General features: G+C 46.2%; 1 protein-coding gene across 1 annotated transcript in view; it reads left to right on the forward strand.

Annotated features, from left to right (window-relative positions):
- The window catches only part of gabbr1b (gamma-aminobutyric acid (GABA) B receptor, 1b), a 16,872-nt gene that overhangs the window by 2,138 nt on the left and 4,734 nt on the right, over window positions 1-10,000 (forward strand). Inside the window, 6 exon segments of the mRNA XM_061256063.1 lie at window positions 6-133; window positions 1,745-1,861; window positions 2,702-2,814; window positions 3,898-3,944; window positions 3,947-3,988; window positions 5,443-5,570. Of these exon segments, the coding sequence (XP_061112047.1) occupies window positions 6-133; window positions 1,745-1,861; window positions 2,702-2,814; window positions 3,898-3,944; window positions 3,947-3,988; window positions 5,443-5,570 (575 nt within the window).

The raw sequence follows: 10,000 nt of genomic DNA on the forward strand, positions 1-10,000 counted from the left end.
GTACATACAGAACTCCCAGCCCTACCTGAATAACATGACGGCAGTGGGCTGCATGCTGGCTCTGGCGGCCGTGTTTGCGCTGGGGATCGACGGGCTGCACGTGCAGCGCTCCGCCTTTCCCATCGTCTGCCAGGTAACAAAACCGCCCCGTCTCCTTAACCCTAACCCTCTAACCCTAACCTTAACCCTAACCCGGCTGCAGCTGCTGATCTTCGTCTGGTCTGTGCTTTAGTTCCGGCTGTGATTGCTCATCTTCCTCTAGTCTTTGCTTTAGTTCCGGCTGCGGTTGCTGATCTTCGTCTGGTCTGTGCTTGAGTTCTGGCTGCAGTTGCTGATCTTCGTCTGGTCTGTGCTTTAGTTCCGGCTGTGGTTGCTGATCTTTGTCTGGTCTTTGCTTTAGTTCCGGCTGTGGTTGCTGATCTTCGTCTGGTCTGTGCTTTAGTTCCGGCTGTGGTTGCTGATCTTCGTCTGGTCTGTGCTTTAGTTCCGGCTGTGGTTGCTGATCTTTGTCTGGTCTTTGCTTTAGTTCCGGCTGTGGTTGCTGATCTTCGTCTGGTCTGTGCTTTAGTTCCGGCTGTGGTTGCTGATCTTCGTCTGGTCTGTGCTTTAGTTCCGGCTGTGGTTGCTGATCTTTGTCTGGTCTTTGCTTTAGTTCCGGCTGTGGTTGCTGATCTTTGTCTGGTCTGTGCTTTAGTTCCGGCTGTGGTTGCTGATCTTTGTCTGGTCTTTGCTTTAGTTCCGGCTGTGGTTGCTGATCTTTGTCTGGTCTGTGCTTTAGTTCCGGCTGTGGTTGCTGATCTTCGTCTGGTCTGTGCTTTAGTTCCGGCTGTGGTTGCTGATCTTTGTCTGGTCTGTGCTTTAGTTCCGGCTGTGGTTGCTGATCTTCGTCTGGTCTTTGCTTTAGTTCCGGCTGTGGTTGCTGATCTTTGTCTGGTCTGTGCTTTAGTTCCGGCTGTGGTTGCTGATCTTTGTCTGGTCTGTGCTTTAGTTCCGGCTGTGGTTGCTGATCTTCGTCTGGTCTTTGCTTTAGTTCCGGCTGTGGTTGCTGATCTTTGTCTGGTCTGTGCTTTAGTTCCGGCTGTGGTTGCTGATCTTTGTCTGGTCTGTGCTTTAGTTCCGGCTGTGGTTGCTGATCTTTGTCTGGTCTGTGCTTTAGTTCCGGCTGTGGTTGCTGATCTTTGTCTGGTCTTTGCTTTAGTTCCGGCTGTGGTTGCTGATCTTCGTCTGGTCTGTGCTTTAGTTCCGGCTGTGGTTGCTGATCTTTGTCTGGTCTTTGCTTTAGTTCCGGCTGTGGTTGCTGATCTTTGTCTGGTCTGTGCTTTAGTTCCGGCTGTGGTTGCTGATCTTTGTCTGGTCTTTGCTTTAGTTCCGGCTGTGGTTGCTGATCTTTGTCTGGTCTGTGCTTTAGTTCCGGCTGTGGTTGCTGATCTTTGTCTGGTCTTTGCTTTAGTTCCGGCTGTGGTTGCTGATCTTTGTCTGGTCTTTGCTTTAGTTCCGGCTGTGGTTGCTGATCTTTGTCTGGTCTGTGCTTTAGTTCCGGCTGTGGTTGCTGATCTTTGTCTGGTCTTTGCTTTAGTTCCGGCTGTGGTTGCTGATCTTCGTCTGGTCTGTGCTTTAGTTCCGGCTGTGGTTGCTGATCTTCGTCTGGTCTGTGCTTTAGTTCCGGCTGTGGTTGCTGATCTTTGTCTGGTCTTTGCTTTAGTTCCGGCTGTGGTTGCTGATCTTCGTCTGGTCTGTGCTTTAGTTCCGGCTGTGGTTGCTGGGCCTTGGCTTCAGCCTGGCGTACGGCAGCATGTTCACCAAGATCTGGTGGGTTCACACCGTCTTCACCAAGAAGGACGAGAAAAAGGACAAGAGAAAGGTAAGTGGGACAGCAAGACCCAGAGGGGATAGATGGATAGATTGATAGATATACCGATAGAGAGATAGATCATTTAATTTATGCAGGGCTTTTCTAGACACTCAATGCACTTAACAGTGATGAGGGGGAAACTCACCTGTTGTGTAGCACACTAGCTAAGGTGATACAAAGGCAGCCATTTTGCACCAGAATGCTCACCACACACCAGCTGAGATAGAGAGGGCGAGAACAATTTTCTCCTAATTATACCAGGGGAAGATTAGGTGGCAGGTTGTGAATTTAGCCAGGAATGTCCAGCGCGAGTCAGGACCTCCAGTGGCTCAGGACCTAGGTTTAACATCGCATCTGAAAGACCATGTCTCCAACAGCGCATCTGAAAGACCATGTCTCCAACAGCGCAGTTCCCCCCAGTAGGAGTGCAGCTATTTTAATTGCCAACTGTGATCTATTATCACCGCTCGTTAATGCCTTACAGCTGGCGTTCAAGCCTGGGTGTCAGTGTGGAAATTGAAAATCAGCGCAGTGTTTCTGGGAATAAATAAAGGCAGTATATGTGTTGAACTCAAGGGAAGGGAAGATGATAGATTGCGATAGGACAGCCTACCATGAACAGCACTGGATGATGATGTGTGCCGTTTTCTTCCTAATATGGTACTTGTCAAGTGTCATTCCTCTTTCCGTTTGAAATCAATATCTCTCTGGTGTTTGGTAATCATCGCTCAAATCCAGCCGTCACAGAGACGGGGGAGAAATCAATAGCTCATAACCGCGGCTCACAGACCGGAGGATTGTGTTTGCTGATAGTAATGAGATTGACGGTCGCGTCCTCCTGTATCCCAGCAGCACCTGGAGCCCTGGAAACTCTATGCCACCGTGGGGGTGTTGCTGGTCATCGACATCCTGTCCCTCATGATTTGGCAGATAGTGGATCCTCTGCACGTCACTATCGAGGTGCGTGTGTGTGCTTATGTAATGTGGTAATGTGGCCTCTCTTTGCAGTGATGTGCATAAGATACAGGTAGGTGGGTAAATAGGTATTCATAATGTTGTATTTGTATATTGTGGTAATGTTTATTCTATATTTGTATTTGTTTTGTGACGTTGTATACATATTTATTTGTTGTCTAATTACTTAGTATGTAATGTGGTACGGTTGTTATATGTATGTTTAATGTTGTATTTGTTTAAATTGAATGTTTTAATGTATGTGTTGAAATCTAATGTGGTAAGGTATATGTTTAATTGTGATGTAATAAGTTTGTCTATGTTTAATTGTAATGTGGTGAGGGGCGATATTAGCTCAGGCTGTAAGAGCAGTCGTCTCATTGGCTCAGGCTGTAAGAGCAGTCTTCTCATTGGCTCAGGCTGTAAGAGCAGTCGTCTCATTGGCTCAGGCGGTAAGAGCAGTCGTCTGGCAGCCGGAGGGTTGCCGGTTCGATCCCCCACCCGGGCTGTGTCGAAGTGTCTCTGAGCAAGACACCTAACCCCCAAATGCTCCTGATGAGCTGGTCGGCGCCTTGCATGGCAGCCATTCGCCAATCGTTGGGTGTGTGAGTGTGTGTATGAATGGGTGAATGAGAAGCATCAATTGTACAGCGCTTTGGATAAAGGCGCTATATAAATCCCTGCCATTTACCATGGTGCATATATTTAAATGTAATGTGATTATGTGTATGTTTAATTGTAATGTGGTATGGCTGTATACGTATAAATGTAATGTTTTCATGTTGTATATGTGTAATTGCAGTGTGATGATGTCGAGTTGACCAGCCTTCCCTCTCTCCCTCTCTCTTTCCCTCTCTTTCTCTCTCTCCCCCTCTCTCCCTCTCTCTCCTCTCCCTCTCTCCATCTCTCTCCATCTCTCTCCTTCTCTCTCCATCTCTCTCCCTCTCTCTCCCTCTCTCTCCCTCTCCCCCTCTCTCTCCATCTCTTCTCCATCTCTCTCCCTCTCTCTCTCCCTCTCTCCCTCTCTCCTCCCTATCTCTCTCCTCTCTTTCCCCTTTCCCTCTCTCTCTCCTCTCCTCTCTCTGCAGAAGTTCACCCAGGGAGGCGCCGAAGGGGGACCTTGACGTCCTGATTCAGCCCTCCTGGAGCACTGCAGCTCTGAGAAGATGAACACTTGGCTGGGTAAACAACAGCATTTCAAACTAAACTTCAAATTCAACATTCAAAACGTTTCATGACCAGATCCTGTGTTGCCCAAGCACAGAAAGAAACACATACAAAATGAACAGATAAACATAGATGTACACATACAGTATACAGACTCGTACCCAAATAGGTTTATCTGTCTGTCTGTCAGATAGAGAGAACATCTGGTTACTATAGAGAATCTGTGTGAGAATCCTGGAGCTGAACATCTGGTTACTATAGAGAATCTGCTACAGCATGCAAGAGCTGAAACATCTGGTTACTATAGAGCAGGGGTGGACAAATCTAGTCTTGGGGGGCCGGTGTGTAGAAGCAGATTTTGGTTTCCACCAGTTACCCTGGCTAAATGAGCTAATTGCTGTACACACACTAACACTGGATCACTCCTAGATTAGAACACAGCAAATCATTTCAGATAGGGACACAAGAATGTATTCAGCTGTCATTCGTGCATTTATCAAGAAATGCAGCGGAAATGTCAGACCGCGTAAAAGTTGGGGCTTATTTTGTAATTAAGGCCAGAATTTGGCACAAAAAACCAGAAACAGATACGTCCCTCATTGCCCATCTCTGCTCTAGAGCATCGGTAAGGGAATGCTTGGTTCTGACCATCTGGTCGCAATAGAACATCTTTAATGTAGATCACTGGGGGCCTTAGGGCTGCAGGGTGTGTGGGAGGGGTGTGTGTGTGTGGGTGGGTGGGGGTATCTAGGGGTGGCTGGCAGGGGAATTTGTGCAGACGTGTGTTATTTTTGGGAGCTGTGCCTCTGTTGTTGGCCTCGGGTAGTGGAGGCTGGCTTGCTCTGTCCAGCTCTGTCTATTTCTATGCCCCCCTTCTATATCTCCGTCTCGTGTCGTCTCTCTCTCTCTCTCTCTCTGACCTTCCCCTCGTTCCGCCTGACTCTCTTTCTGCCTGCCAGCCTGTCCCTGTCTCCCTCTTTCTGTCTGGGTTTGTTTATCTCTCTCTCTCTCTCTCTCTCTCTCTCTTGTATTTCCATACGCAAGCCTTCACTTGCAGAAGAGGTTTTCAGTCTCACCCAGTGAAAATAACACTTACATATTCATGGTCCCCCCCCCGTTTGTCTCATTCTTTCTTTTGCTCTTTTTTTTTTTCTTTTGCGAGTGTTGAATCGTGTCTCTGTCTGCCTGTCTCTATCTATCTGTCTGTCTCTCTGTCTGTCTGCCTGTCTCATCTATCTGTCTGCCTCATTGTCTGTCTGTCTGTCTGTCAGCCAGCTTCTGGGCTTGTGAGTACGAATGGCTGGTTATTAAAAGAAATAAATGGAGAATAAAGAAAAAATAAGTGAAGATTAATATCATAATATTATTACGATCGATTTGCATTAGTTGTGAGTGATTGCTTTTGCAATGCTATGCTTTTGTGTGGTTGTGCTAATAATGAACTTGAGTTTGTCTCTCGCATCTCACAGGAGTGGTCTATGGCTACAAGGGTCTACTGCTGTTGCTGGGGATATTCCTGGCTTACGAGACCAAGTCGGTTTCCACGGAGAAGATCAACGACCACCGGGCGGTGGGAATGGCCATCTACAACGTTTCGGTGAGTGCGGGGCGGCGGAGGAGCCGGCGGTCTGACAAACACACTCGGGTCGTCATGGCGATGAACTCGTTTGAACGTGCACTGGATTACACTTAGCCTCTGAAATGCTTGGTAGTTTGCAGGAAAGGTGAAAAAATCCCTGTGGGATGGCCGCAGGTCGGAAAACTTGCTTCGGGAAACATTTTTGAACGTCCGCTTAATTTCGCCCGTGATCAAAAACGAATGAGAAATGAATCGGAACAGCGCCCCCTATCTTTCGCACACCATCCCTGTTTGTGCTTCTTTAAGCTTGTTGTTTCATATCTATGACCACATTCCTTATGTAAATTGTGTTGAAGTATGCTGAAGTGCAATACAATATATCTGTGTTTGTACTGATTAAAGGTACAATAGGTAAGATTTTAGTGTTAAAATATTGTTACAAGACCTTCCTATCATTGAAAAAGGCTCACTGACATGTTGACTCACCCTCTGGCTGTGTGTATAGTCCTTAAATTCAGGTTTCAAAATATAAAGTTGACGGGACCGACACTCTGTACCAAAACATTGTTTAGCTGTACAATAATTGAAGCTCATTAGTAGAAAGTCAGCGCGTTCACAGAGAAGGGGGTGGGGATAAACACTGTTGTGGTTTGAAGGTGTTTGTTGCTGCAATTCCTCTCTTAACCGTTTGAAGTCTGAAATTACCTATTGTACCTCAGGGAATAATATCTGCTTCAGGATGTTGCCTAATTTTGTTCAGTCAGGAGACAGGATGCTCTGGACATGCTGCAATAACTTCACTTATGTAACTGAGAAACACAGCATCATGGGAAATGTAGTCCCTATTCGCTACACTCGCGTCAGACACTGGGCTTTTTAATGGCAGTTAATTGACTGGTTTATACCGTTTATTTTTTAACTGTCATTGTAAAATAAGTAGTGATGGTGAGTTTTGCTCTCCTGTTGACAAACAGTGAAATGTTCACTCAGATCTGAGAGAGCTTGTAGTTTCAGTCCAAACGGACTCAGATGTCCTCTTCCTGTCAGAATCCAGTCACAGTTGGTTTAGCACTGAATGTGCCTGGAATGAAAAGAAAAAAATGAAAATAAATAAGAGCATTTGAGCTGAAAAAATGTATCCTCGGGCCCCCCGAGTACCACTCTCCCACTCTCTCTGTCTCTCCCTCTGTCTCTCTCTCTCTCTCCCTCTGTCTCTCCCTCTGTTTCTCTCTCTCCCCTCTCCCTCTGTTTCTCTCTCTCCCTCTGTCTCTCTCTCTCCCTCTCCCTCTGTCTCTCTTCTCCCTCCCTCCCTCTGTCTCTTTCTCTCTCTCCCTGTCTCTCTCTGTCTCCCTCCCTCTGTCTCTTTCTCTCTCTCTCCCTCTGTCTCTCTCTCTGTCTCCCACTCTCTCTCCCTCTCTCTTTTCTCTCTCGCTCTGTCTCTTTCTCGCTCTCTCCCTCGGTCTTTCTCTCTCTCTCCCCCTCTGTCTCTCTTTCTCTCTCTCTGTCTCCACTCTCCTCCCCTCTCTCTTTCTCTTCTCTTTCTTTCTCTCTCCCTCTCTTTCTCTCTCCCTCTGTCTCTCGCTCTCTCTCCCTCTTCTCTCTCTTGCCCCCTTTCTTTATCTTACTAACATCCAAATTCAAATATGCTTTACTGGCACTTTACTGTAGGTATAGTGCTGCCAAATGATTAGAGTCATATTATTTTGCCACCATATTGCCATCATTTACTGGAGATATTAAAAAGCAAAAATGGTAATATCAGCTACAATATAATCATATTTATTTTAGGAATGATAATTCCATTGTAAAATAAAATGACCTTTTGTTTAGTGTAGTCTGATGAGTGTGTGGTTAGCAGTGGTTGGAAACGCAGTTATGTTAGCTAGCTATGAGTTAGCTAGCAGTTATGGTAAATGATCAGCATTTATATAGCGCCTTTATCCAAAGTGCTGCACAATTAATGCTTCTCTTTCACTCATTCATACACACACACACACACACACACACACACACAATCAGTGATTGGCAGCCATGCAAGGCACCAACCAGCTCATCAGAGGCATTTTGGGGGTTAGGGGGCCTTGCTCAAGGACACTTTGACACACCAGGGCGGGATCGAACCAGCAACGCTCCAACTGCTACGACTGCTCTTACCTCCTGAGCCAATTTTGGCCCATTTATCATTTTCGCTGTTAGTTTCAGAACGAGTGGACTGAGAATGCTCTTTTCTGAACTGAGCTCTTGGGTTTGAAGTGTCTTAAATAGAGAAGTATCACAGGGGTTTGGCTTTAAGGTTCATCCAGAATTTTTCTGCTCTGTTTCAAAATTTATCAGGAGTGGAAATCGTATGCACTTTGATATCTTTAATATGTTTTCAGAACTCTGCATGCAGGGCTTCTGTCAGATGCTTGTCCCATTTAGTGTACTCTTGCTGAGGAGACCCGTACCTCCGTATCTCTCTCTCTCTCTCTCCCTCCTCTCTCACTCCTCCCTCCTCTCTCATCTCATGCTCTGAGTGCATTGGGCTGTAATCCTGATGAAAAGAGGTAGCTCTGATTCACAGCAAACCACCTAGTACTCTTCCCCAAACACAGTATTTATTTCTGAAACTATTTCTGCACAGGATTACCAGTTTGCCTCTGTGGTCAAGAGTTGATTCATTTGTGTCTATGCTACCACAGATATAAAGCTTCATGTGTCTGTCTCATCAATGCTGTCACAACAAATTCTATCCCCCTTGCAAAACTTATCCCCTCTGGGGTCATGTTTCCGGTTTCCAGTTACGTTCCCCTCATACGTAAGTTAGCGTCAAGTCGACAGCGTGGTTGCCAAGCTTTATCCGTTGGTTGCTATGATGGAATTTTTTAAGATTCCCCTGATGCATACGGAAGTGTCAACTGGCTAGCGTGTCAGTTTGAACGTCATACACTTAGTCATTACTCTGTCAATAAGCATTTATTTAGTCCGGTGTATGCAAGTTAGCGAAACATATAAATTGCCATTTTCCAAACAGTTTAGGATAGCGATAGAGATAGCTAACTAGTGCTTATCTCTCGGCGGACTAATATCAGTACCGCTAGATAGTTAGTGAAACGGATAGCAAACCATTCAGCAATACATATATGTAACTTAGGGGAGTAGATAAAAGCAGAACATCTAACGATAGCTCCCCAGCTAGCAAAATAATATCTATAATATACAATAGCTAGCGAGACAGCTAGCTAGCTTATCTTCCTAGTTAGAGAGCGATCTGTCGATAGATCTATCCGTCGATAGATCGCTCGCTAACTAGGAAGATAAGCCATAGCTGTTTTTTATTCCTAGCTATCTAGATATAGCCTATATCGTGGTTCAATGCAGATAAATAATCTAGATATTACATATGAAGCACTACATATTCACAAAAAGCAATCCCTAGCTAGCCGATGCAGAGCCTACACACACAGCAGTAAACAAATATGATTGACGTCATTGCAGAGACGGAACCGGAAACGTGACGCCGGAGGGGATAAGTTTAGTAAGGGGGGATAGAATTTGTTGTGACAGCGCCACTATAAATGTTGATCAGTCTCTGTACTACCATAGAGAGAAAAGTTGCTCAGTCTGTGCAACTGTGGATATATTGGCTGCTAATTAAATATGTTGATTATAGTTCTTCTCTCTACAGTTTCTCGTATTCATGTGTAGTTGGATCATCGTGTCTCTATGGTACCATAGACCCATGTTTTCTGATTTCATTCTGTAGATTTACTGCCTTCCTTATTAGAGGCACCTAGAGATTCACCTGAAATTCCTCACCTGGTCTGAGGTGAAACTGACTTTCCCTGTGTCTGTCTAATCCGCGTGTCCATCCGTGAATCCGCGTCCTTTTCCTCGTGTTTTCCGACCGTATTCACACAGCTGCCCTTTTTGCGTGTGTCACTTCATGTTTAAACGTCGATGATCAATTCAGGGCGTCTGCGGCGGTGAGACTCCGGAACGCCTCACCTCATCGATCACCCGCCGCCGTTCCGCCGCTGTCTGGCAGGATTCCTGTCCGCCGCGTAAACGCAGCGGCTTCTCGCGGTCGCCAGATCCGCTGCTCTGAGCCTCTTTCACGGTCGCCAGGGTCTGCTGCTCTGAGCCTTTTTTTCACGGTCGCCAAGGTCTGCTGCTCTGAGCCTCATTCACCGGTCGCCAGGTCTGCTCCTGCTCGTCGGCTCTCAGCCTCCGTCACGCTTTATGGGAAAACTCTGCGGCTGCGTTTTAACCAGGCTGCACGGAATTCTTCCAGAGCGTCGGAGAAGGTCCAGGATGGATTTCCCATTTTGAGTCATATTCCCATTTCGGCATGTTTAGGGGATTTGGGGCTGCTGTAAAAACCTACTGGGTCCTTGCAGCTGGAAGTGGAGGGATTCTGTCCCGAAGTTAATAGCCGTGTTCTTGATTATTTATTTTTTTCCCCCACA

The sequence above is a fragment of the Conger conger genome, chromosome 9 (genome assembly GCF_963514075.1).
Source record: "Conger conger chromosome 9, fConCon1.1, whole genome shotgun sequence".
Taxonomy (NCBI): domain Eukaryota; kingdom Metazoa; phylum Chordata; class Actinopteri; order Anguilliformes; family Congridae; genus Conger; species Conger conger.